This window comes from Pteropus alecto, unplaced genomic scaffold, assembly GCF_000325575.1.
Source record: "Pteropus alecto unplaced genomic scaffold, ASM32557v1 scaffold53, whole genome shotgun sequence".
Lineage (NCBI taxonomy): Eukaryota > Metazoa > Chordata > Mammalia > Chiroptera > Pteropodidae > Pteropus > Pteropus alecto.
Window position 1 is genome coordinate 2779686 of NW_006434366.1, and position 27683 is coordinate 2807368.

Genomic DNA, 27683 nt, shown 5'->3' on the forward strand with positions numbered 1-27683 from the left:
AGGCACAATGTAATTCCTACCAGGATTACGGGGCGATTCTGCACACTTTACTTCGCGTCCTGGGCATTCGAGGGTTGCCAGGCAACAGTTAAAAAGGCACCACATACCTTTGGTGTGTCATTGCCAGGTTTAAAAAAAGTGATACCAGGTAAGCTGGGCCGAGAAGCCGGAAATCCCTTGGGAATGAAAGATACTGAGGGACCGCGGTGCGTGTCGTGCGTGCGTGTGCGTGTGGAAATGTAAGTGATTAGTATTCATCCAAAACTTGTTAGAGACCGTACAAAATGAATTTTCTTTAGAATATGTAGTTGCCAGAGCCAGATTAAATTCAGAATGTCTCAACCTTGCTATGAATACACTGCTTGTTTCAACTGTAAGCAGCGAATCTATTTTTTTTTTTTTTAAGAGAAGGGAGGTTTACAAAACAGCAGTAACAGTAGACTATTCATAGTCCCCTTTCCTCTCAGTTCAGATCGAAATCACCGGGCGCGAGGGAGATAAAGCACGACCTCAAACCAAGCCATCTACGGGGGAAAAGAAGGAGCTTTCGTAGGTGTTGCAATGAACAGTAATGTTTTTAAAAATATATTAAAAGCTCTCGGAATTAGTTTTTCAAGAGTTTTTCCCCCTAGCATGAAATTCAGAGGCAGAGTTTAGGCGCCGGGCGAGGCGGAACTGTGTTTTCCAAACGTGGCAGCACCAGCCTCACTCTGCCACGCTCCGCTAAGCACGTGCCGTCGGCAGGGCAGAAGGAACACCACCTGACGCCCACGGCCAAGCCACGCAGAGTGACACAGCTTCTGCCGCGATCCCTTTCTTGGGAATACATCTGAGTATCCCTGAGCCGACCTGTGAGCGGACCAGCCAGCCCGAGCCACCATGCTGGAGAGGAGACGTGGAGAGGCTCCGTCGAGATCGCGATGCCCCAGGAGCCCGGCTGTCTGGGTCTTCCCACTGCCAGCCTCCAGATGTGAGGGAGCCCGCCTTCACGCCAGCCCGCGCTGATGCTAAGTGGAGCAGGGATGGATGTCCCATCAGGACCCCGCCCGAAATGCAAAGTAGGGAGCAAAGTAAATAGTGTCGTCTTGAGCCACTGATTTCCTGGTGGTCTGAAACGCAGCATCGGATAACCCGAGTATGAGGACTGGGAGAAAATTTTGTTACAGTCGATGCTCAGTGTAAATTAATCTACCCATAGTGGGGTTGGTTGATCAGCAAATGAATAAATTAAAATTACAGCGTTAGGGTCGGAGTTAACTGAAGGCAGAAAATCACCTCGTCTTGATAAGAGCTGTCGACATACACGAAAGTGTTGGTTATTAAGGTCCCTTAATAAGATTTCTGAAACCTAACCATGATTTCATGTTCCGATTTCTTAATTATGATAATCAAGTTCAAATTAATAGAGTAGGGCAGAGGATGTAGCAGTCCTTCGGCTGTTTAATTTTTATGATTCTCTGGGTCGAGAATTGGGGTGGAGTTTGGATGGGTCGCTCTGCTCCATGTGATTTGGCGGGGGTCACCCACTCAGCTGCACCCATGCAGGCTTCCCTCACGTTCTGCTGCCTTTCCACATGCTGTGTCTCGTCACTCAGTCGTCTGCTCTGAGTTCCGTAAAAGCATGGAGGCTGGCTTCCCAGAGGGGGACACAGAAGCTGCTAGATCTCCAAAGGCCTGAGCTCAAAGTCTTAAAGTCACTTCTGCTGCATCCTATTGGTCAAATGAAGTCACAGACCAAGTCAAGAGGAGGCAAAGGAGGCTCCGCCTCCCGATGGATGGCGTGTCAGGCACGTACAGAGTGCGAAGAAATCGATCGATACTTCGTAGATATGTGGGAGGACACATTGGCCCTGAAGATGTGGTTAGAAGTGAGATTCTAATTCTGGGTCTGCCCCTAACTAGCTTATTAATGCTTAACCTGTTTGCTCACATGCCAGGTGAGGAGAATGAGCCACGAGCTCCAAGATCCTGTCTAGTTCCCCAAATTTGCCTCTAATCAACAGCAGAACCTACATTGGCCTAGAAGGTGGGGGGGCAGGGGGAGAATGTAAACAGAAACACGGCGAACGAATTACCCATTTGCTCTCTTCTGGGCTGTTGTTGGCCCGTGTTTAAAGTAGGCTGGTTAACTATCCTTGTGACATCTCCCTAATCAATCATCGGATGAGCTCAGCTTTCGAGGCCTGTTATTCTGTCTCTGGGACTTTGGTCCTGATACAATCTCCCCTCCCCTTCCTCATCTCCTTCCTCTTTAACCTCCTGGGGGGAAGCAAAATAGTGTTCAATGTTACAGCTAAGTTACTATCTTTCACAGGGAGCAGGAAGCCTAGGGCTCCACAGGTGTTTGGGGTAGGGGTCTTTGAACTAGGATTTGACAAAATAATCCAGGCAACTGAACACGTCTGTAAACACTGAGCCAAACAGTCTACATCAGTTGCAAGATGAGACCCCCTACAGTGAAATGAAACATCTTTGGTGTGTTTTTAAGAATCTTCAACCGCGGTCTTGATAATTTTGAAATAGACAATTCCTTCAGCAAGTATTCTAAAAATCTTTATTTTAGGAGGGCTGCAAGTTGCCACGAGACCTCCCCTAACTAGATCTCTGATCATTATTTGGTGATGTTCATCATGTTTAAGACCTATGGTAGGTGCCCCGGGTTTCTGCCTGAATGACCTCATTATTCTGTAAGTGACCTGGTGCCTTCCATTTGTGGGCCTAAGTTAGTTATAGCATTCGAGCCCTTACTGGCTGTCTCTGCTCCCAGAATTTCAGCAATGTCGCCCCGATTCCAGCAGAGTCCTGTGTACCTTAGCCGCTTAGCCCTTCGCCATGGTCTTTGATTTCTGATTTGGGAGTGTAGTGGAGACACTAAAATAACGTGCACGGAGCCCTATAGATCTCAGATTACCTTTCTGGCACTACATGGTCAAGCTCACCTGTGTCTTTCCTACTTTATTGCCAGAATTCTCAGGACTCTTTAAATGATGAAGTAAGAATGTTCTGGGGTCACAATGAGCAGTATACAAATCCTTATGATCAAGAATGTAGCATGTCCTTATTTGTACAACGTAGCACAATCCGCTGCATCTTGTTTTTTTTGACAGATAAAACATTATTAGTTTTTTCAAATTCATTTTTCATACTATATATACATAATTTTTTTTAACATTTTATTTATTTTTTATTTTCCCCCTCCCCTCCCTTCTGGTAACCACTAGTCCATTGTCCATGTCCGTGGGTCTCTGTTCGTTTGTCCTGTTCATTTGTTGCTTTTAGGTTTATATCCCACATATGCGATATCACGTGATTTTCCACTTTTTCTGTCTGGCTTATTTCTCTTAGCATGATTATCTCGAGGTCCATCCATGTTGTCGCAAATGGCAGTATTTCATCTCTTCTTATGGCTGAGTAATAGTCCATTGTATGTATGTACCACGGCTTCTTTAGCCAATCATCTATCATAGGAAACTTCGGTTGCTTCCATGTCCTGGCCACTGTGCATAATGCTGCTATGAACATCGGTGTGCAAATCTCTTTTCGGATATGGGTTTTCAAGCCTTTGGGGTAAATACCCAGTAGAGGGATTGCTGGGTCACATGGTGGGTCAATGCTTAGGCTTTTGAGGACCCTCCATACTGCTTTTCGGTGGCTGTGCTGGGTCCAGTCCCAGCGCCCTGTCCTTCTGTCTTTACTGCTTTCTCTAAGCGCTCACCATTCTCTCCCCTAACCAGGATCTTCTTACCCCCTTTTTCCTTAATACCCGGCACCGTCTCCCCCATATCCTGTTTCCAGTGCTTTCATGCTGTCAAGATTCCAATTTAGGCCATACAAATGTAGGAAAGATAGTCTTTCAAGAGTTATGAAGAAAGATGTGATTAAAATCAACCCATGAACAGTCACTGAGTTCTATGGACTCTGGGGAGACGGTGGCAAAGAGGAACCAGAACTCCGTGGCCTCAGATCAGCACAGGCACACCTTGTTTTAACTGCATCTGGCTTTATTGCTTTTCAGATTTTTTTTTTTTTAAACAAATTAAAGGCAAGACCTTTCACCTGTAAAGATTCGACTCACTTTATTGCTGTAGTCTGGCACAGAACCTGCAACGCCTCCGAGGTCCGCCTGAAAGTTTTTTTTCTTTCAAGTTATTTCTTCAATTCTCATTGTGCCTTCATCTTTCTCCCATCCTTCTTCCAACCTTCTGACAATCTTCAGTAAACCTACCCACCCTAAAGGAAGAGAGAAGGGGAAGCAGAGGGAGCAACAAGTCTATATTAACGAGAAAATAAAATCTGGGGGAAGAGTAGCAGGTAGGGGGCTACTTTCCATGGTATTTGCACCTAGGTATCAACCTAAACAACGGCCCATAGGAGCTCAATATGGAGCAGGACTTTGTGAGACGAATGTGGGACACGTGTTCAGCCAAGTCCTGTTTTCAGGTACCGCTCCTTTTCACCACGGGCCATCATGACACCTTCTAAGCAGTGTTAAAAACAGCAACTAAAGCTTCCTGCTCTCAAAGGGACACGTGGCTTAGTGAGGGACCCATGGCATGACAATATGTACAAGAATATGCAATTTTGCAGCCTAAAGATAGCCCTATCTTTTCTTCATAGAACCATCCCCGAGAAAGCTGCGGTGGAACTCCTGGAGTTCGGTTACGTTGATGGAGGAAGTCTGTGTCACTCTAAGTCCTCAGCGTACCCTGGCCTCGACTCTGGAGCAGGCCCCGGGCCAGGTGGGTGCTCTCGGGTGAGACATCTCCGAGCCACGGGCGCCCTGGCCCACAGCAGTCATAGCAGTCGATGCTCAAGCTGTGGCTGCACCGTGTTCAGCGACCCCCAAGCAACTGCTGTTCCTGCCCTGAGGCCTTGGGGCGGGTTCAGCTCATTTGCATTTCGCCGTAAAACCTGGGACAGTTCTGACTTCCCCGACAACGCCAAAAGGGCAGTGTGTGCAGCCGGTGGCACCCACTTCCTTCCTTTCCCGGGGAAAGGCCCCTTCCCACGCGTAGCCCTGCCCGGACACCCCCGACTCCTCTGCCTTCCACTGCACACCTTGCGGCCTCAGTGGCCTCAACCGCGGCCAAACCCAGGCAAACCCCTGCGGGCGGCACGCATGCGCACACAGCACGCAGCCAGGCCGATGGCGCCGCTGGGCAGGGGGGCGCATGCGCGGGCCCGGAGCGCGCCCTCCCCCGCGCTCCCGTGAGGGGGCGGAGCACCGGGGGCGTGGCGAGCGTACGGCCCCACCTTGCCATTGGCCGCGGCCCGGCCATGTGGGGGCCCACGTGAGCAGCAGGCGCCCGCGGCTCCTCGCCGGCCCACACGCCGGGGCGCGCAGGCGCGCAGCGGGGCTGGGGCGAAGGCGGAGGAGGGAGTGCCTGGGAACCGGCGGCCTGTGCCTGGCGGGGTGCCCTGCAGCTGGCGGCGGGTGGGGCCGCCGGGCTGGCCGCCGTTTTCCCCTGGCGACGAAAGCTGCTGACGGGAAAAGGTTCCGGGAGGGGAGCGTCCCGGCCCAGGCGCCCTCCGCTTCGGGACCCCGGGCTCGGGCGCGCCAGGCAGAGGCGTCGAGAACCGTAAAGACCGGCCTTCCAGGCCTGTCTCCACCCCTAGCAGGTCACTTAGCCCGAGCCTCAGTTTCCCCACTCTTCTAGAGTGGACAGGAAGAAACGAGTTCACGTCGCAGTCACGCCCTGCCTCGTGCGTGTGTAGAGCCCTAGGTCATGGCCTCGCCCTCAGAGATCCGGGCGCCTAGTGCGGGCACAGCGAGACCGGAGTCCCCAGTGGTTTGCTGCCAGGGCTCCGCCTGGGCCCCGAGGGGCTTGGCTGCACCGCCGTGTGAGCGCGGGCCTCAGTTTCTCCATTGGGGCCTAGAGCGCTTTTCGAAGGGCGTGCAAACGCGGGTGCTAAGCATACCGCCTGGCGCGCAGGGGCCTCATACCCTCGTTACGGGCGTCAAGCAGCGCCCAGGGCGCCTGGGGGAGCGCAGACACAGGCGTGCGAGCCCCAAGGTGAGAGGTAGGTTTCCACGTCGTCGTCGGCTAGCCAGGGACGAGGAATGCAGTTATTAACTTATTAAGCACGTTTCTCTTTATCCCTACTTTGCAAAACAACATTCCCAGCCCCTAGAAGTTTTAGGAGGCTAAAGGGAACGTTTCATTGATTTTTTTCTGAATTCATTCCGATGATCAAGGAGGAAAAGTGATTGGGGCAGTTATCGGTGTACTGGAATAATTTGGGATGAAGTAGTTGGTCTTCAGGAGAACCGGATGTTCTCCATGTTGAAAGCTTGAAAAATACTCGTGTTGTAGGCTGTATCGCCCTTTTTGGGGGTTTAGTAATAATACCCCTGCCTCTCTGGTGGCTGTGGTGGTCCTTAAAAGCTATCATTTATTTTTGTAGACCTGCATCTTGACCTGAATCTCACCTTTTCCTACCAGTAACCACTTTAAGATCCTGTTGCTACAAGAGTTCAGGGAAAATCCATTTGTAATATTACTTAGAGAAAGATGGCCACACCCTGGCTTGTGCATAGTGTTGAGTAAATCAAACTACTGTTCATTCTGGAAAAAACCTGCCGCTGAAACTGGGATTAGGGATAAAGAAACCCAGCTGGATTTTGTCTCTGAGTGCTGGTGATGGTTTCTGTTTGTGATCTGTTTATCATACAACATGCTTTGCCAGAATGTGACTAGCTTTTTGTTAGCCTGCTGTGACTACACACAGTATGTGGAAAATACGAAGAGCTGGTTGATTCTGCCCTTTGAGTGACTGGCAGGTGTTTGCTAAAGTCAGTGCTTTGTGCACACAAAGCTCCTTGTTGGACAAGGTAGCCCTTTGATTATTAGCATAATAATAACAGATAATGAATAATAACAAAATATATATCATTGAAAGCATAAAAGAGATTCTGCCTTGGTCTCGGTCACAATTTCAGTTCAATATACATGTAACAGAATCCTGACCAATTTGCAACAATCGTAATAAATGTTTGTCGAGCAGGTACCATTTATATTTACTATATTTGTATGTCATTGATATCCATTATTTCATTTCACTATATTGGGCACGGGGGAATCGAACAGTGTTTATGTTCTTCCTCTTAGTATATTTATGACATCGTCTGCTCTGTTTTTTTTTAAGAGAACAGAATCTTCCTAAAAGGTTATGCTTTTTTTTGGTGATAGAAATCCTGGATATATATAATGTCTACTGAGAAATACTAGTTTTCTTTAACATTTTTATTTATTTTTCACATGAAATAAGTTTCAGATGAAAAAAGTAAATCTGACGATGTTAGTGTGGCTCTTTGCCAGAGCCGATCATTTCTTACTTTAATAAAGGGATCAAGAATTTTAATTTAACACGTAGCAAGTACTTAAAATCTACCCCCAAAGTTGATATTAGATGATGAGTATTTTAAAACAAGAGTTTTAGACTTCAGAACAGGAAAGGTTGATTTGCATTTATTCTGTACTTTATTAAAGTAAAGATAAATTTGAAAAGGTAGGAAATTAGAAGTAGAGAGCACTGATGGGTGAAAATAAGTTATTAGACTTTAGGCACTATGGTTTATGATAGATATATGCATATGATATGATGGTAGGTACGTATGTGTACCAGTGTTCAATTTACAAAAATGCTTGCACTATCTCATCTAATTCTCTATACTATGATACGCGTATTGCTAACTCATGTCAGAAATGCAGCAAAGATTTCAGAGGCGAAGGGAATTGCCCAAGGTCTTCTGAGTCTAATGTTCACACAGTAATAAGACACGACGGGCATTGCACATTTTTGACTGAGCCCATGGTCAGGGCGGTCAGCATACCTACAATTATAATTCCTCCTCTGCCACTGGCTCCTCTGTTCTGATTTGCACCTGTTTCTATTCATCCTAAAGGAAGGATTTCAGGAAAAGAGTGACGAACAAGACGAGAAGCAGCCCTAGCTCTCACGGAGATTACAATGTAGGAGCTACAGAGGAGAAATATAATTCCTGTGTGTTACATGCTAAAGGGATTAAGAACACATAACCCAGATTAGGGTGTCACATAAAGCTCCCCAGAAAAAGGGTACTTTAATTAGGACCTGAAGGATAGGTAAAAGTCAAGTGAAGGGAGGAAGTGATGGGCATTCTGAGTGAAGGAACAGCGTGTGTGTGCGTATGTGTGTGTTGGGACAGTGGCTTCCGTGAAGGACAGAGTTGTTAGGGATGAGGCTACTTAAGGAAGAAGGAGGCAGAGGGCCGTGTGAACGAAGGTTTTGGAGAGTAGGGTAGGAGGGTGCTGTGAGTCTCTCAAGACTTCAGGGAGGGACAGGCGTTAGAGACTCACAGGAGTCCGGGAAAGATGATGGCTGCCTGGAAAAGAGTCACGTTGCAGATGAGCTGGGGAAGGGAGGGGGAGGGATTTGGGAAAGCGTGTGCGAGCAGAAGGAACAGGGGTGGCTGACGGGTTGGATGAAGGGAGAAGAGAGCAATGCCGGGGTCTCTGTCCCCACAGAAGGTCGGCGCTGCCGAGAGGAGAGAGAAAAGGGTCGGATTGAAATACTTAGGGATCAATAGAATACGATTCGTGTACTGGAAACTACGAGATTGTTGAGAGAAATCAAAGAAGACCTAAATGACTGTGTTTATGGGTTGGAAGACTCAATATTGTCAAAATGCCATTTCTTACCCTTTGGATATATAGATACAATGAAACTACAGCCACAACCTTAGTTGTCTTCTTTGTGGAACTGTACAGGCTATTTCTAAAATTTATATAGAGAAGCAAGTTAGAACAGCCAAATAAATTTGAAAAAGAAGTCAGAGGACTCATACTACCCGATTTCAAGACTTATTATAAAGTTATAGTAGTCAAGACAATGACTTTAAGAAACTTGGTAAAAATACATAAAGTGAGATCCACCCTCTCAGTAAATTTTAAGTGTACAGTACAGAGTTGTCACTCTAAGAGCAGTACCGTACAGGCAGACCTCTAGAACTTTCTGATCTACGCGCCTGGAACTTTGTACCCATTGAATGGCCGCTCCCCATCTCCCTGTCCCTCAGCCCCAGGCAGCCTCCGTCCTACTTTCTGCTTTGATGACTGACTACTTAGCTGCCTCATATAAGTAGAATTATGCAATATCTACTCGTCTGTGATGGCTTTTTTCATTTGTTCTCAAATGTCATCCATTTTGTAGCATAGGATAAGATTTTCTTCCTTTTTTATGGCTGAACAATATTCTACTGTACGCATATACGTTTTCTTTATCCATTCAACTGCCAGCAGACATCCGGGCCACTTCCACGTCCTGGCTGTTGCGAACGACGCTGCCCCGAACGTGGGAGCGCCGCCGTCTCTGAGATCCTGACTTCAGTTCTCTTGGATGCGTACCCGGAAAAGGGGTCGCTGGATCATATGGTGCTTCTACTTTTGACTCTCCGAGGGACTTCCATACTGTTCTCCCTAGCGGCTGCCCCATTTCACATTCCCATCAGCAGGGCACGAGGGTTCCGGTTTCTCCACATCCTCGTCAACACTTGATATTTTCTGTTTTCTTGGTAACAGCCACCTTAACAGGTGTGAGCTGGTGGTTCATGGCGGTTCTGATTTGCATTTTCCTGATGTTTAGTGACGTTGAGCATCTTTTCATGTGTCTGTTCGCCACCTGTCTTCTCTGGAGAAATATCTGTTCAGATCTTTTGCCCATTTTTAAGAAGGTTGTGTTTTTGTTGTTGAGTTTTAGGCGTTCCTTGCATTTTTGGATGTTGACCCCTTATCAGTTTGCAACTATTTTCTTTCTATAGGTTGCTTTCTGACTCTACTCTTTCCTTCCTTCTCTGTGCAAAAGCTTTTTAGTTTGATGTAGTCACAGCTTGTCTAGTTTTGCTCTTGTCGCTTATCCTTTTGGTGTGTCAGATACAGGAAGTCATTGCCCATGAAGCTTTTCCCCTATAAATTGCCTTGGAGTTTTACAGTTTCAGGTCTTACATTTAAGCTTTTAATCCATTTCGAGTTGATTTTTGTGACTGGTGTAAGATAAAGGTCGGGTTACGTTGTTTTGCATGTTTTCCTAACGTTGTTTATTGAAGAGACCGTCCCTTCCCCGTTGTGTGGCCTTGGCGCCTTTGTTGGAGATCAGTCGACCTGTGTGAAGACAATGTCATGTCGGTGGATATCACGTAGCGGACAGACACATAGACCAGCAGAACAGAGTACAGAGTAATAGTTGTAAACGTGGTCATTTGATTTTGGACAGTGTGCCAAGATAAGTCATAGAATAATTTGATGTCATATTTCAAAAACTGAACCCTGACTCACACCTCATATGTATATACAAAAATTAAAATGTATTATAGACCAAAATGTAAAATCTAAATCTATAACACTTCTAGAACTTCCTGTCCCTAGCTGGCCACTTACGGCTTTTTAAATTTAAATACTTAAATACTGAAGACAATTTAAAATTCACCTTTTGGTGTTTCCGGCCACACGTGGCTCACTGTAGTAGTGTGCTGGTGAGCCTGGGTCACACGCGGCACATTTGCACGCTGCAGAAAGCCCTTGCACACTGCAGTCCTGGAAGGAAACCTAGAAGAAAATCTTGTTAGGCAGAGTTTGCTTGGACACAAAAAACATAAACTGTAAAAGAAAAAAAAAAGATAAATTGGGCTTCATCAAAATGAAAACCTTTCAGTATTTGAAAAACTCTGCTAAGAAAATGAAACAGTGAGCCATAGAGCAGGAAAACAAATATCTGCAAAACATATGTTCGATAAAGAACTGGCAACCAGATGAGAAAAACAAAACTTTCAAAATTCAATAATAAAAATAAAAGAGTGAGCAAAAAATTTAAATAGACACTTCACCAAAGAAGAGACGTGGATGGCATATACTTCAATTTTCTACTCTTACACATGTAGTGGCTGTTTTTTTCAACAAGGGTTCTCCGGGAAATTTATGGTCCGCCTTCGCATTCTTTGAACTCACCTGGCCTTAATTTTAAAGCGCTAATTCTTGCAGATAAAACCCGAGGAGATACGATGTGCGTGTGTCTGAAAAAGCAAACACATCGTCTTTTGTTGTTTCTGGTTGTCCAAGAGTGTCAGTGGTGACGGGAGAGGGAAGCAAGGCTGTCTCAGGCAGTCACCGGTGGCTCTGTCGGTTTATGTCACCGGTGGCTCTATCGGTTTATGTGACCGGTGGCTCTGTCGGTTTATGTGACCGGTGGCTCTGTCGGTTTATGTGACCGTGCTAATGAGCTGCCTCGTTCAGCTTGTTTGGGCCGTAAGAAAATTCGACCTTCCTAATTGTCTTCAAATCAGTCCAACTTGAAAACAGGTGATGTGTTTTTTTGTCTTGAAGTCCCTGCCGAGGGTCATCTTAGGCACATGTGGCAGGCAGAACAGCGGCCTTCAGAAAGCTGTCCCATCCGGATGCCCAAACCCCGTGGCTGTGTTGCCTTACATGGCAAAAGGAATGTTGCCGATGTGATTACCTTACGGGTTTTGGGATCGGGAGATTGCCTGGATTATCCAGGGGGGACCAATGTCATCACAAAGGTCTTAAAAAGGGAAGGAATAGGGCAGAAGCATCAGAACCGGTGTGACCGGCTCTGAAGATGGGGGCAGGCCACAAGCCACGGAACGCAGGCAGCCTCTGGAAGCTGAAGAAGGTGACAGGGTGGATCTTCCCTGTGGGCCCCTGGAGGGAATGTGGCCCCGCCAGCCCGCTTCAGACTTGGCCGAAGTATCAGATAATACATGTTTTAGGCCACTGAATATTTGGTTATTTGTTCTGGCAGCAATAGAAAACTAATGCATTGTATCTCAGGACTGACTGTTCCATCTGCAGGTTCTAAAACACAATTTTTAAAAAATCCTTGGGAAAAGAAGTCTCATTGCCAGCCCTGACCGGGGTCCCTAGTGAGCGGGCCATTTGCCCTCATCCCCCTGCCCGGCTCTGCGATGATGCTCAGTTCATCGTGTGAGCTAAAGGGTAAAGGTGTCGTGATGCAGCCCCTAAGGAGCGGTGCATCAGCATCACCTGGGACGCAGCCCCTAAGGAGCGGTGCATCAGCATCACCTGGGGGGCAGGTTACAAAGGCAAGGTCTGGGGACTGGCCTTGTCCCCTCTCACTTAAAAAAAATTTTTGTTTTAAGTCGAGTTTACTGAGGTATAATTTACATATAGTAAAACTTACCCTTCTAAGGTTACAGTTCTATGAATTTCGAGAACCTAGTATCGCCAGGTAACCACCAACACCTGAAGATATTTCCATCACCAAAACATTTCCCTAGTCCTTTGTGATAAATCCCCTTTTCATGCCCCTGTCTCCGACACCCACTGATCTGATTGCTGTCCCCACAGTTTACCTCGTCCAGAATGTCACATCCGCGGACCGACATGGTGTGTGGCCTTTTGAACCCGACTGCATTTACTTCTCGACGCAGTGATTTTGAAATCCATCCCTTGTATCTTTGTTCATATGTAAATGAACCATAATTCTTTGTTACCCCAAATAGCCACGGTTTCTATTACCTAAAATGTGTTCTGTCTCTCGGGGTGTAATCTGAGAACTGCCACGACCGTCCATGGGCTGTGGAGGGAGTGCCCTTGAGCATCACTAGACAAGGGACTTGGGATAGCCAGAGCACGGAGGTGCACGTGGTCGGAACTCACGTTCATGGAGACACCAGCTTCGTCTGTCTCAGGCATTGCAAGAAGGGAGAGAGAGAGTGGGGTCGTTTGGTCAGAGGGAGCAACGGCGATGGCTTTGAGTTGTGACGCAGGGTGACTGAGCCGGAGGCGTTATGATCGACGGTTAGTTATAGGACTGAATGGTCGGTAGCAGAAAGAGTCGGCCTGCCTGGCCCTTTGCTCTAGACGTGACTTCTTTGGGCCACTGCTAGATGTTTCTTCCTTAATGAAAGGCTCCCGGCTGGCCGTGGCTCCAGAGCCCTCAAGGAGATTAAGCGAAGGTTTGCAAAGAATCACCCCCCGCCCCCGCCCCCGCCTCGCAGATGTACTGAGCCCCTTACTGGCAGGAACTGTGCTAGGTGCCAGGCACGGGAATGAACCGATGGCAGCCCTTACCCTGAAGAACTCTGACTTTCCTTTGCGTCTCTTAGAACTTGATCTGACATTTGCAGATCTTCCCCAGACAGGTGGGCAGGCCAGAGGCGGAGGCCCCAGCCCCTGATGGACGGGATAGGACCTGGCACAGTGAGGCACTGGCGTAGGGGAGAATGTGACACAGGATCGGATGATCTGCCTTTGAATCCCAGGCCCGATGATCTAGTTCGGCCAAGTCACCTCACCTTCCTGGACTGATTTTTTTCTTCTATAAGATGTATCAGGAAGGAAAAAAAAAAAACGCTATTGTAAAAGCTGGTTGCACTTTGGTTGGAAGATAAGACACCGCGTTACAGTCTTCGTGTGTTGGGTCAAGGTAAAGGGCTAACCGAGGGAGTGGCTGAGACCAGGGCTAAAACTGCTCTGCACAACTAAGACAGAAGAAGTAGTTTTCACTTGAAGCAGTGCGGGGTGGGGATGGGGGCGGAGTTTTACTTTTGTTTGGGCAGAGGCGGGGAGGGAGTGGGCCCTAGCATTAGGCTGGAGACCAGACAAGAAATAGCTACTCCCGTGGCAGAGAGGAAAGGGGGCAGGGAGTTTTGATGTCAGATTGTCACTTTTAAGTAATTTCCTGTTGGTTGTTATAATCTTCCTCCAGTAAAGATCTGCTCTTCTCAAAACCTAGAAATGTGTTGGAGACAGAGCTGTGTCTACACCAGGGGTGACGCGGGGAGAGAGGGGAGGCGGTGAGCACTGGGTTCAGTCAGATTTAGGGTAAAAACGTGACAGGGCATCATTAGAAAGTGGTGAGCACCCTCTCAGGGCCCTTGAAATTAGTCAGGAGAGTCCTGGGCTTACTAGCGATGTGAGCTGTGGCCCAGAATTTGCATGTGGTTGTTAATGAAAGGTGGGACATTTCAGGACCATGCAGACGTCAGGGGCAGTGTCTCCCTAACGGGGTGAGCGCGGCGTAAACCAAGGAGATACAGCATCGTCCCTAAGACGAGACATCTGTTCGTGAATATTTTTTTAAAGTCACTTCTGAATTCAACACCAATCACAATACGAGAGTCATTATCTGGAAGTCACGAGCCGTGTGGTCGCTTTCTCGCTTCATGAACTCAGTTCAAACTGATTGTCAGAACCTAATTAGGATGCTGGAGATACGGGTTTTCAAAAAGACCGTACGACCCAATGTGCCGCGTTAAGACACGGGGACACAGGACCCCCAGTGATGACACCCGGCCCCTGCGGGGGTGGAGGGCGCAGAAAGCGGCCCTGGTCACGCGTGTTGAGCTGAGGTGGGGACGGCCTGGGCCGGGGCTGGTAGCCCGTCCGCCTCAGTGTCTGCCTGAGCCACGGTTACCGCCCTCGGCCGCCTGGGAGCTGACAGGGACGGATTCAAGACCACCCTCAGCCACGGCACCGACGCGGGAGAGCCGGTGCGAGGTCCAGGGCCCTCCTGTCCCTCCGTGTGGCCTGTGAAGGAAACGGCCGCCGGCACCCTGGCCTCGTCCCCGTCCCCTCCAGGGCTGAAATGCTTTTCTTCCAGGCACGCGCTCGCTCCCACAGAAAGCTTCCGGCTCGCGAGGTGCTAAAGGTGACAAGTGTGTGAAGAAAAGGACGAAATAGCTGCTTACGTCCCAGAGGGACGGGGTAGATTCCTGGGCCGTCTGGAGGTTTGTTCCTGGCGGGGGCCGAGGCGGGGCACAGAGACCCGTCCCCCGGGCGGCTCCGTGCGCACGTGGCGCCTTGCGGGGCTGTGTCGTGGCTCGGAGCCCACCGGAGGGTTTTCTCAAGCTGCGGGTCGTGCCCGAGAGTGGCTTCGAGCTCGCTTTTCCTTCGCCAGGCTGCGTGGCTGGTGCAGTTCCCCGTCTAGGTGTTAGGATTCTCGTTCACACTGGTTCGTCGTGACCTTAAAGCATTTTCAGTATCGTAAGTTTCTCCTTTGGTAATTAAAAAAAAAAGCAAAATAATGGAAGTGCCCAGTGAGCTCAGGATTCGCTTCACCGAACCAGTTGAGAACGAGCAGCCGGGAGCCCACGGCCCGCGGGCGTCGGCCACGTGCGAGAAGCAGCCCGCGCTTTGCCCTTCCGCTGTCTTCATTTCGGTGTGTTTTGGGGTGCAGACGCGAAGGCCGGTCGTGCTTCCGATGAGCCTCTAGATTTCCCGGGGTTGCCGAATGCGGCACACAGTCCCCAAGATGGAAAGACGTTTGTGATGATGATCACTGTCGTCTTTATAATGGCCATCGCAGCTCCCCTGCAGGTAACCCGGGAGGCCCGGTAGTCAGTTCTGAGCTGCAGCCACCCACAAAAACCACACACATGGCATTTTACTCAAAACTTTTCACAACCACTTTGTGATGCAAAACTGGCGGAATTTTGGGTACTTTCTGTAAAATCGAAATCTTCATGGGGTTTTTCCAGCATCGTAGTTGATTGTTAACGAATGATCAGTGTAACGAAGAAGAGCAGAGCTGAGTTTGCTGATGAAACACGTTCCGTGGGCGGCCGGGCCGCCTGTCCGCAGCTGGAGGAAGCCGCGTCCCTGGGGAGAACAGCTCCTTTTGAAACACGCAGTTAGAGGTTCCTGCGAGGTTCGCAGCTGTAATACAGATTGTAGGGGCTTCTTGTCTTTGCCACAGAAGTTTTGGTCTTGACGAAGTCTTCACATGCAGTGCATTCTCATCTGCAGATCCTCTTAGGGAATAGATTTGAAAAGCAAAGCAAATGGGTGCGTGTTGTAGGATGAAACACAAGTCTGCTGAGGTGGGACGCGCTCGCTCCCGTTCAGCTAAGTCGGGAGACCTTTGTTTATTCTTGGGCCAGTGACTTTCCCTCTCTAAGGCTCAATTCCTTATCTTTAAAATTAGAGTTTCACTCCTGCCGAGTGATTGGCAGGCAGAGCACGTCTGTCTCCTCAGGAGCCTGCGGTAGGAGTCTGGTTATTATAGCCTGTTTTATGTAAAGGTGACTTTTATCATCATGTGTAATTTAAGCCGCCTTTCAGGCACATGTTTCGTTTTTCGAAATCTGTAAGAACATTATTTTAGCAAAAACTTACTCGATAAGGATGTAGTTCATGCTCCTTTTGTATTTATTTTTTTGTTAGGCGAGGCAACCCTTGATTGACCTCATGGATCGCAAGGACCTTGTCAGCTTACAATCCCTTATTTTTTATTTTTTACGCCTACAGCACCTGGTCTTCCTAGGTGTCTCCCATCCAAGTACTAACCAGGCCCGACCCTGCTTAGCTTCTGAGATCGGATCAGACCAGGCTTGTTCAGGGTGGCGTGGCCGTAGACTCCTTTTGTATTTAATATGAATTTCCGTTTGTGCAGCCCAGAAGTCAGAGCGACGGTCTCATGTTGAGCCTTAAAATAACCACAGGCACTCCTTGCCTTCCTGCACGTCGCTGTATTGTGCTTCACGGATGTTGCGTTTTTTTTACAAATCGAAGGCAAGACCCTCCATCTGTCAAAAGACAACTCGCTTTACTGCGGCAGTCTGGAACCACGCCTGCGGGGCCTCCGAGCTCTGCCCGTCTCAGAAACTTTCTGGCTGTTTGTCACGAACGCATGACCCAAACCATCCGCAGCAGAAGGATCCAGAGCTTTAACTTCCCATTTTATGTTTCACTTGAGTTTTCAACGAGTTAATTCCTTAGTTTACTGTGAAGATCTTGATTATTTCCCACCAGCACCAAAGGAAAGCTTTGTTTAGTTTGCCGCCGCAAAGACCGAGCTGCCGGTTAGCGTCCACGAATTAAGTAGGCTTGCTTTAGAATTTATGTCAGCAGTATTTAAACCAAGAAAGAGCCATCTCTACAGGAGCAAAAGCCACCATTTTCTGAAAGAACAACTGAATAAAAGTTGGCTAAATGAAGAACATGGAATAAAGAACATGAACTTGGTAACAAATCAAGTCGAATCAAATTTTTAAAGAATGAAATAAGAGAAGTTGTGTTTTGTGTGTGATGGGGGTGGGGCGGGGGGAGTGGGGACAGATACAGTTCTAAGAAAAGCACAGTGTGGGCTGCTGTTGGCAGCTGCTGGACCCGCAAACCAAGAATGCAGGCTTTATTTGTAGGGGAAGGAGGTTTATCATGACGTAATTTTAGGGACAGAAGTAGAAAAGGGCAAGATATTATAAACGTTGAAAAAGTAGGATGGCAGCTCCCAGAGCCTTTGATTTAATGAATGATTCAGTTGAGGAAATGGGCAAAATCTTGAACCTGGAACTGGCGCTATAGCGAACTTTAATCAAAGCCCCGAAGACGGCCTTGCACGTTAGGACCCTGCGACCCCAGTTATCGCTCAGCCTGATAGCACTGATTCTTCTTCTGGGCAGGTGACTTTGAAGGTGACTTGGACCGCGGTCCTCGAAATGGAAGAGTTGAAAAGGCCGCTTGTGGAGAGGTGAAATCGGTTCCACATCAAAGGCCGCAGGAGCTTAAACTTCCCGTTTTGCGGCTCAGTTGCAGGAGCTTTGTGTTCGCACCGACTCCCGGGGTGGGATGCGCGTGTGTCATGCGGGCGGGGCGGCATTCTTCTTTACTTTCCGCTTGAAGCTGTGAACTGATTGAAGATTTATGTCTTAAGTGACAGGATTCAGGCGAAACACGACAAACCTGAAAAAGCTGCAGCCTGAACATGTCGGTGCGGAACTTGGCAGTGAACTGGATGGGCCCTGGGAGACACCACACGCCCTGCCACGTCGCGCTGGGCCGCACGGGCATCAAAGAGGAACCACCTGGCGAGCAGGTCCTCACCGGCTGGGCGCGGGGGGTGGGGGAGGCGTGCGTCCTGGGCTCGCCCCACGGTGAAGATGGGGGTGCGCCGCACCGGCTGGGACCAGCCACTTGCCTTTTCAAGTTTTCAAATGTGTAAAGTAAAACTAGTCGTTTAACTGGACTGCCGTCCTGACCTGGTTCCCCACTGGAGTGGTGATTATCATCTACCCTGGCCTGGCGGGGCGGGCGGGGCGGGGAAACGGTGTCAAAAGCGCGGCCCAACCGCATCGCCAGGGGCGGGCACCGCCTTTCACTGCCTCTGCTGGAGCAGGGAGCTTTGTCCACAGTTCCCAGGCCTGCAGGGGGACCCTGAACCCCACCGCCGGGCCAGCGCTGCTGCCCCAAACGGCCGATGTCTGTACAGGCTGCCCTCGTCCAGTTACCATTAACCAGGTGAGCATTTTCTGAGTTAATCTGGTACCCAAACCAGCTGTGCTTCACGTTGGTCCTAAAGAAAGTACCTAACTGGCATAGCCATTAACACACCAAGGAAAGCAGAAACGAAAGCTACGTATTATTCTGCGTCATTTATTAAATATTTTTATATATACGTTTACAAACTTGAAGTACTCATTTCAGAACTCTGCTTTCAATACATCTTTAAACTTTTTTTGCAGAGACATTCTCTTGTAAAATGAGATCCATATACAAAACTAGGCAACAGATATAAAAGTTTCCTTTCATACTTTTCATCCATCAATGAAAGAAATCGTGTGACAAAGAAATAAAACCAAAATGTGGCTTTTTCGCAAGAATACCATGTCCGTGTTCAACTCCGAGTTCTAATGGGCTAGATCATGTTTCATCCTATCTGGAGGTACATGTTAATACTTCTTAGCTACTGTAGCATGTTTGGATGAAGAAAAAAATCAACTCTGGACTAAGTAATCTAGAGACCATCGATTATTCATTTCTTTACAACGCGTCACCAAAATTCACCTAGGAGATGACATCGATTGGCCAGCAGTAATGCATTTACCCCAAATGCTGCATAAAAAGTTCCCTTTAAAAAAAATTCATTACCTTCACCAGCGAAAGTCTGAGCCTCTAATTTAGCTCAGATTTAAAGAAATAGTTTAAATGATCAATTCAGAAGCTTAAAAGTATCTTCGAAACTAAAGTTGCTTTTCTTACAATGAATGCTGACTTGACAGTTCATAGACTTGGAGCGTTGTCACTATAAGACAGAGGCATTAATGCCGCTAGCGACGAGAAACAGTGTCACCACAGGATAACTACATGGTACGGAGTGCCCGGGGGCCTGAAACTCGCTATTAATGGGGTTTTGGCAGCAGCATCATTTGATACTTAACCGTTTATCACACAGCTTTCACACACCAGCTTCAAAGACGAACACTCCCTTGGGACAGGAGCTACAGATTTGTTGTGATTGCATAATCCGTATTGCACAGTTTTATAAAAAACATAAATACCTGCTATTCTAGTTTTAAATACAAAATACATGTCATAGAGTTTTAAATCTATAATCTGGTTCAAGTGCAAATCAAGTGCTTTCTTTAGTCCTTCCAAAAAAAGCATTTTTAATATTTTTGGCACAAATGAAATTTCATCATGCCAGGAATTCTAATTACAATACATATATCCAAACCTTTAGGGTAGTGATCATATACACACAGTATGGAACCGAGTATTTACAAATGCACTCAGCACCCGGGGCCACTTCGTGGGCGAGTCTGGGGGACTGGCCGAACCCGCGCCCCAGCAGTGAGGGTAGATGCGGCTCCTTCCCGCCACCTGCTCAGGCTGGCTGCTGCGGGTTGGCGTTCATGTGAGGAGGGTGCCCCAGGAGACCGATTCTCTGTTTCTGCTTCCTTTGTTCTGTCATCTGGAAAGTTAAAAAGTTTCATCATTAGCCCCAGACACTTCCTGTGCGTCAGATCAGATGCTGAACCATAGATTTACCTCTGTGGTTATGGTTTGTACTGAAAGCCACTTTCTACAAACAGTGTGCCGTCACTATATCAAACACACGGCTTCAGAAAGAGCCTCTTCCTCGGCAGAACGGGGAATTCTGTGACCTAGTCATGCAGGGTGACATTCAGAAGTGCTGCTTGCTACTTGTTTCCTAAAGAAACAAAGGACAGCAAGGGCACAGGATCCCGACTGTCTCCCAAATCCATCTCCAAATGAGGAGCGACTCCTTGGGAATGGCGGCTCTGTACGGCGGTGACAGCGGCGGGCTCTCCCGGGGAGCAGTGTGCTGGGAACCTGTCTGCGGAGGAGTCTCTGGTCCTCAGGGACACAGCACACCGAGGGGAGGAGGGCCGCCTGACCCTTCACGGAGGTCCAGGGTGACAGATACCTGGATGACACCCCGGCCACCGAGGTCCGGAGTGACAGTTACCTAGATGACACCATGGACACCGAGGAATGCCTGTGTCAGGAGAGACCACTCCCTAAGGCCGGTCAAATGAACACCTGCTGTGAAAGCCCAGGCCAGGGGGCGGGGCCTGTCATGCGGCTCCGCCCCCGGCGTTTCAGGGCGGTCCTGCCTTGGCACTCGGCCACCCGCCCCAGCTGGTCCCACGTGGGCTTTGCGGCTGGGCACTGCGGGCAACGGGGATGGAAAGGCTGTGTGAACGCACATTAGATAGAACTGTCGTCTACAAGTGGCCTCGGGGCCAGCGCCCAGATTTTCGATTTCCTAAAACCAGAAAGGAATTAGAGTGGAGTAGTAAAAAGACGGGGCTCTGGAATTAGACCAATTTCCTTACGTTTTTTTGTTACTGAACTTTCCAGTCTGTTTCTCCATTCATACTACCAGGGTGTAAGTCTTCTCTCCCGGCGGGGGATGGAGGGGACATTCAGTGTCACCTGTCGGGGCTTCAAGCTCAGTTCTTGCTTGGACTAGTTTTTGGTACTAATACCCGACAGATTGATCACAGAATAACTTACCTAAGTTCAACTTCAAAGTGGTGATTTTTTCCTATTTAAAACATAGCAGTTTTCCTTTCAAATCAAAATACTACTTTGAGGCTCCCGTGAAATGCCTTCTGTTAGAATTTAGAAGAGATTTACAAGGAGCCATTATTTCCAAAAGGTAGCTTTAAATAAAGCTTTTTAGAAAAATTGAATTAGGACATTGCAGTGAGTCTCTAAAGTTTCCTCATGAGGGGCAAATCTTTAAGGGACGTGTTCCACACTGTCCCTCCCAGATTCAGCTGAGGCGGGAGAATGGCACGTGGGGTAAGTTCACGGTGAGACCACAGGCACACCTTGCTCTACTGCACTTCTCAGATGCTGTGTGTTCCACAAGCTGAATGCAAGACCCTCCTCCAGCAACAAGATTCCACCCTGCTTTCTTGGGGTGGCCTGGGACCCGACCCGCAATGCCTCGAGGTCTGCCTGCACACCGTAATCAGCAATTCATGCACCTCAGCGCCCCATGCTTCAGCTAGTCAGATTGCACCCCCATCCCCAGCTATCCCCTTGGCAGGCAGTCGTGAGAGGGAATCCAATAAAACTCAACAGTCTCCAGCATTCTACTGAGTTTAGCAATCGTGGGCTTACCCCCCAGTGCAGGAGACTGCAGTCAGAGCTTCTACTCAGAGCTGCTGGGATCTTTCAGCTGTTAGCACTGGCCACTAAAGCTTTCCCCTCATTGTTCCACACATGACTGCTGTATTCGAGACGACCGCTTATGTGTGCACATCTTCCTGCCGGTCTGGTAAATGAGCTTTTCTTGACTTTTCAATCTGTCAATCATTCTCTTAAAAGCCTGTAAAACTATATTCCCTTATAGAGAACGTGTCTTCCGCCGAGAGCCCACTTCCTTCCCGCTTCTGCACATCACCTCATTATGGTCCCAATCCAATTTTCTAGGTTCATCGTCCTAAGGTAATGACCCATGCCCCTCCCCCTCTCCCTCATAAACCGTAAAGCTCCCTGCTGTAGGTCAGGGCCAGATGTGCTCAGGCAGTCACATTTCTGGTCATTCCAAGTACCTAGTACATACCTAATTTTCTTTTTTCCTAGAAAAAAGCGGTTCTTAAACTTCAGCATCATGCACCAGAATCACCCAGGAAGTTTGTCCAAACTCCAATGTCACATTTCTAACGCGTTTCCAGGTGACGCTGGTATTACTGCTGCTCTGGGAGAGAACTTTTCACTGATTTTCTCCAAAACAGGTCAATACCACCGTGGGTATATTTTCATATACTTGAACACTTTAATGTTTTCTAGGTAAGTATATGGTGTTTCTCAAGTGAGATAGAATCTTGGAGAAGAGTGTGTCTGCAGTTGAGTACGTATGTAGTAGGCACACGAATGTGTCTAAGTTCTGATCAACCATGGCCTTTTAGACAGATTGGCTATTATTTAAGTGACTAATAAATGAGAAGAAGGAATAGGACAGCTGCTTAAGTATTTGGCCCCTTTGGCCATGGTTGTCATCCATGCACAATCATAAGGGAACGGAAGCAAAGCCCCTGAGGTCTCACTCTGGCCTGCAAGCAATGGAGGTCAACACGCTGGCCAGTTAGGTCTCCCTGGCCCATTAGTGCAGGTTCTCGTGTAAGTTCTGGCTTTATGAGCTCAGTTCTACCTACCTACTTGCCTGTTTACCTTTAACTCAGTTTTACCTATATACCTGCCTACTTCCACATGCGTGTGTGCACACGCACACATGATCTAGATCTTGAAGCATCACTACTACCTGTTACTGTTACCTATGTCAAAACAAATAGAAACAATGACCAGTCTGTCCTTCACATATTCTTATACAGTACCCAGTGGACATTCATAAATACGGAGACTAGCTGGACGCTCGTCATTCCTTCTGACGCAGCCTAGACAAGTGGCAAAGGCTCCTGCGGCCGAACGCGGAGACCTTTCACGAAGATGCTCGGTGGACAGCACAAAGGGGCAAGCGGTCATCTGTGGGGCCCTGAGCGGCCAAAGGCCGGCGCGGGAAGGACGGACGACCGCGAGCTGCCGAGGGCCGCAGTCTGGTTTACAGTGGCCCTTAACAGTCCTTGAAAAACCACTTTCCTGCCGCAGCCAAGTCCTGGCTACTCATTGCAGACCGCCAGGAGCTGCGGTCACCAGAACGGCCTTCCACGGCGCGAGCCCCGAGCGCGCCCGCGTGATGAGCCCGAGGAAGGCAGCGGGAGCGAGGACGACGGCCTGGCGGCCACCGGGAAGGCTGCCCACGGTCTTAGAGCCTGTCCTTGCCACGTCCCCCGTCCCCCGGCAAGCTCGCTCCAGCTCCGACCCCGAGCCGCGGCACCGCTGCCTGCGAGGAGCTCTGTGCGGGCGCTCGGCTGCTCCCCGCTGCCCGAGATGGGGTGGACCGGACCCCCTGAGAGATGGGCGGACCGGACCCCCGGGAGATGGGTGGACCGGACCCCGGGAGATGGGCGGACCGGACCGCCCACTGAGAGGCGGTGGACTGAGCCACTCCCTTGCCGTCACCCCAATCTCTTCGCGCCCCTTACGCGCTTACCACACTGCACCGCAGCTTGTCTGTTTACTTGTCCCCCACTCCAGACTGCGAGTTCCTTGAAGAAGGGACAGGCTCCCTTCGTCTCGTGACCCTGGGCTGCACCTGGCCAGTGGGTGACCGACTCGGGGTTCAGAGAACAGGCGGGCTGGGCGGGGCGGCGCCGCCCCTGGCACGCGTGTGGCTTCCCGCCTGCGCTCCCCTGCCAGCTCGGAAGTCGCCTGCTCCTGAGGCTGCAGGCGCTGACCTCCGCGGACACCCAGACCTCCCGGGGCGATGACACGCCTCTCTGCCTCCATGACACGTGACGCACGCCCGGCTCCGGCTCCCCGGGGCCCCGGCCGCCTGCTGCTGGCAGAGGCCGGCTGTCCCTGCGCGGGTTCCCTCGGTCCTCTTTAGCGGCTCCTACGCCGCCGTGGGAGGACATGAACACCGCGTAAGGTTTCCTAGGCAGCCCAGCTCCGGGGCCTGCCCTCATCTTGTGGCCCCTGCCTTCCACAGTTAACGTGGTCCCCTGGCCCTACCGTGAGAAAACGCCCCACGCAGTAACATGCCAGCCTGGTCTGACTGCTCACGCCCTTCTGGTGTTCCCGACCCGGCTCCTGTCCCACACCGAGCCGCTCGCCTTTTCAAGAACGTGAACCTTCTCTTAGTAGTTGCTCTTCTCCGTCATGAAGAAATGTGCAAGAAAAGTTTAAGTTCCTACGTCAGTCCTCCTCGGAATGAGAAAGGAGGAGAACCACATCCAGCATCGCATCTCTTGGGAGGGAAACTCCCAAGGTGAAAGGCATCAGGGAACCCTTAGAACGGGAACTGGAACTGGTTGTTCCTGGGAATAACGGAAAAGGTGACACTACCAACCAGGTTTTCACTAATATCCTTGATAAGACCGTTTTTTCCCTCGAATTGGTATTGTAAGAAAACAACCGAAGGGGTCAGTAAAGATTGAAACCAACGACTTTCACACCTAAGCTGTCATCGCTCCCTCACGCTGGGTTCTGGACCAGAGATCTGGAAAAACGTCTAAGTGGTGAAGCAATTTTTATATTTTCCAGTATTTCTTCTTTTTTTTTTAAATCTTTGCTCACTAATCATTTGTGGTTTTTATGTTTTAATTCGAAACTTTTCCCTTTGGAGGGCAGGAATTCCCACAGTTCCCATTTAGGGACCAGCAGCTCTCATCATAACGTGCTTTTTTCCTTTTGCAAAACAATTTAAGAAAACGTTATGATTGTTATGCACCAAATTTAATAATATTCAAATCTTTTCAGTAAGTTAATTCTCAAATAAATTTATTAAGGGTTTATTGCATAATCGAAAGAAAATGTTGATGCATTCCTTTTGAAAGAGGCCAATTTCGCCCAATAAATGAAGCTGCACTGAAATTTTCCCATAATTCTGGGCACTTTAAAACTAATCAGATTAATCCTGATAAAGGCGCCAGAAAATATATTACTGGTTTCCACATGTATCTTTTTAGCCTCTAATATTTTCCAAGAAAAAAACTGTTCGATTTCATATTCATTCGCAGGAAAAGGTTTTCTGAGTGGGTCCAACTACTAACTGTAAAAGAAAAATGTAAAAATGGCTGAAACCGAGCAGTGTAAAGCATTCTGGTTTTGATGTCATTTAATGCACCTTAGTCCACATGTAGTCAAGTTTTACATATTTTGTTTAAGCCAAAATTTTGGCTCAATAGAAACAATTCTATCTTGTATTTTAAAAACGCCAATTCTCTACCATGCTCAGTTGTATAAAATGGCAAAATATTCCTCCACAGTGGTTAAGTGCGTGATGTAACTTCGGGCACTTTAAGGCTCTTTTTAAAAGCACGGATAAGAGTTTAAACAGTCAGCCATGAAGGGCAAACAGGGTACGGCGACAAAACACGCGAAAACCACCACACACACAACGCAAAAAATCGAACCCAGACCGTAGGGCCGGGCGCTCCAGCCCTGGCACCGTCACGTGCAGCTGCATCGGTTCCCTCAGGGCCTTTGTGTCCCTCGGCACCGTCACCAAGGAGGGGCGGTGACACCCACGGGCCTGGGTACCTCCCACACCTGTTCTCCGGGCAGCTCCTCCGCTCCCCGGCTCCGCAGCCAGGCTCGCTGGTCCGCGGTGTGCCTCGAGGCAGCGCCAGGAGCGCCCTCGGCGAGCAGTCGAGGAGGACGAGTCCCCACTGAGAGGGGCCCGCGTGGTGGAGCCACCGCCAAGCACCGACGCGAGTTTGTTTCAGACCCGTCTGAAGATGGCACCGCTTTACAGGGATCCGAGGCGTCCCCCCGCTTAAGTCTGTATTAGATCGCTCTGGAAGGCTTGGGGACATCTATTAAAACATCCGATTTAACAGATTCTCGGAGCCACGGCTCTCTCAAAAGGGAGAGGGGGTAACTGAAGCCTCGGCAGATGTGGTAAGGGGTCCGCCTGGCTCTTCAGGGGCCCGGCAGAAGCCGCTGTCCAGTCCTGGGGAGCATTTGTCAGATGGTGCACAGCAGGGGTTAAAAAGTCATTGAAGTAAATAAGCAAAGTACCCTAGTTGGATCACTATTAGTTTTACTTACTTAGGTTATTTTAGGTGGCCACCAAGCTCGGTGCTCCAGACGGCCCTCACGAACAAGGCCTCTGTCCTCATTAGTTTTTATTTGCATCTTAATACATGTGATAGAGAAGACCTTGAAGCCGAATTATATCTTGGGGCACGGTTTGGAATAATTTAATTGGAAAAGAAATATAATTCAAAGTAAGACTGTTAAAAGTGCTCCATAAGCCGTCAACGAGAAGAGAAGGCTTTATTCTGGATGGTTCTGCACTGGCTCTCTGTGCCTACGAATGATGCATCACCTGTGGGTGCACCCTGACCTTCCCCGGGGCAGCCTTGCCTGGTAACTGTTGCTGTGCAGAGGTCCTAATCTTGTCACCTACAGGAAGCGCCTGCTCGCCACCCAGGGCGCAAGTCCCCAACACACAGCCACATCCGTCACTAGATAACTGCCCGGTGGTCGTGCCTGTTCATTTTAAGGGAGTCGGAAGGGGAGAAAAAAGAAGTATGCAGGGTTTGGTACAGACCTGCCCCTCCCCTGAGTGACAGGGCAAAGCGTTTGTCACGGCCGGGGACAGGCCGGGCAGGGCTGTGCAGACTGCTGAGCTCTGTGCGAGCAGGCAGCTGTCTACACTGCTTGGTGTTTCACCCTCGGCACCGGGCACAATGCCTGGACTACGGCAGCCACTCAGTAAGGATCTGGCCAGTGGACGAACCGAAAGGGGCTTCTCCATGACCTTGGTGTATCCCTGGAGGCTGGATTTCAATATCTTGGGTGAAGAGTTAGTAGATTTGAGGGCTCAGAAACAAAATCAGAAACAGCTTTTAATCTCCTGTCAGTGAAAACAGGCAAGGGAGGATAGCTTCACACGTGGTGTTTTTTGGACGGCACTTCATCGAAGTCGTTTGCATTTTTCCATTTTCGGGTTTTGTTTTTCATTTTAAAACCTCACCCTTCAGAGCACGGAAGGCAGTGTCATGAGCTTATCCTGTGAAAGGCAAACTGGTGGACTAAATGAGTCTGTCCTTTGTCGCCCGGTCCCTTTTCTATCCGGGTGACGGAAACGTCAGCATTTTAACACGAGAGCCGCTGAGTTTTTCCTCAGCGGACCGGGTGTGCATGGCCGAGGGGTGTGCGTGTGTGTAGGTGGCCGGGATTTCTTTCTTTACCTGGTCCTTGAGCTCTGACAGCTGGCCAGACAGATTGGTGACCAGCTTCATGGTGGACTCCAGCTTCTCCTGCAGATTTCTCAGCTCGTTCTGTTCCCCTTCGGAGTCGCTGCTGACCAAGGACATGGCTCGCATCCTGGGGAACCAGTCGAGGTTCCTTTCCTAGAATCCACGTTGGGGGGGAAAAAAAAAAGCGGGAGTCACTTCCGGGAGTAGGGACAAGGAGGAGTGACATCGAGCCGTTTGCCTTCGCGCCATTTCTCACGGGGCGACCTCTGTTTGTTGCAGAACTAATATACTGTGTCCTTTTCGCCCATTTAGTGCATATCTTTTTAATCGAACAGACGTGAACTCTCTCAATTCTTAGAAGTCACTTTAAAATTAAACGGGAAAAGTGGGTTTCCAACGAGATTTCTAATCGGCAAATGTGAGTGCTGCTACCACGAACCCGATCTTTGCAAATCACGTGGCGGATGGGTTTCGGGTTTTAAAATGGGGGTAAAATAACATATGATAAAATTGACCGTTTCAACCATTTTCAGGTGTCCGGCTCTGTTGTGCAGCCGTCACCACCCCCCGTCTCGGGAACTTTCTTCATCCTCCCGAACTGCAACTCCATCCCCGTTAAAAGACAACTGCCCTGCCCCCA

At 49.1% G+C, this 27683-nt stretch overlaps 1 protein-coding gene, 1 long non-coding RNA gene and 1 pseudogene across 2 annotated transcripts in view; 1 reads left to right on the forward strand and 2 right to left on the reverse strand.

The window, feature by feature from the left end:
- Positions 1 to 16256: 16256 nt before the first annotated feature.
- Positions 16257 to 16374, reverse strand: LOC112477591 (annotated as a pseudogene).
- A 1995-nt stretch (positions 16375 to 18369) lies between these two features.
- Positions 18370 to 27683, reverse strand: part of ITPR1 (inositol 1,4,5-trisphosphate receptor type 1) — a 332592-nt gene continuing 323278 nt past the window's right edge. The window contains exons 63-64 of the mRNA XM_015587167.2: positions 27035 to 27196; positions 18370 to 19707 (exon numbers count right to left, since the gene is read on the reverse strand). Of these exons, the coding sequence (XP_015442653.1) occupies positions 19621 to 19707; positions 27035 to 27196 (249 nt within the window). The 3' untranslated portion in view covers positions 18370 to 19620. The remainder of the gene's footprint in view (positions 19708 to 27034; positions 27197 to 27683) is intronic.
- On the forward strand, positions 19714 to 25099 carry LOC112477528. The gene is made up of 2 exons (XR_003045494.1): positions 19714 to 21719; positions 21858 to 25099. It is a non-coding gene; the product is annotated as an uncharacterized LOC112477528 (long non-coding RNA).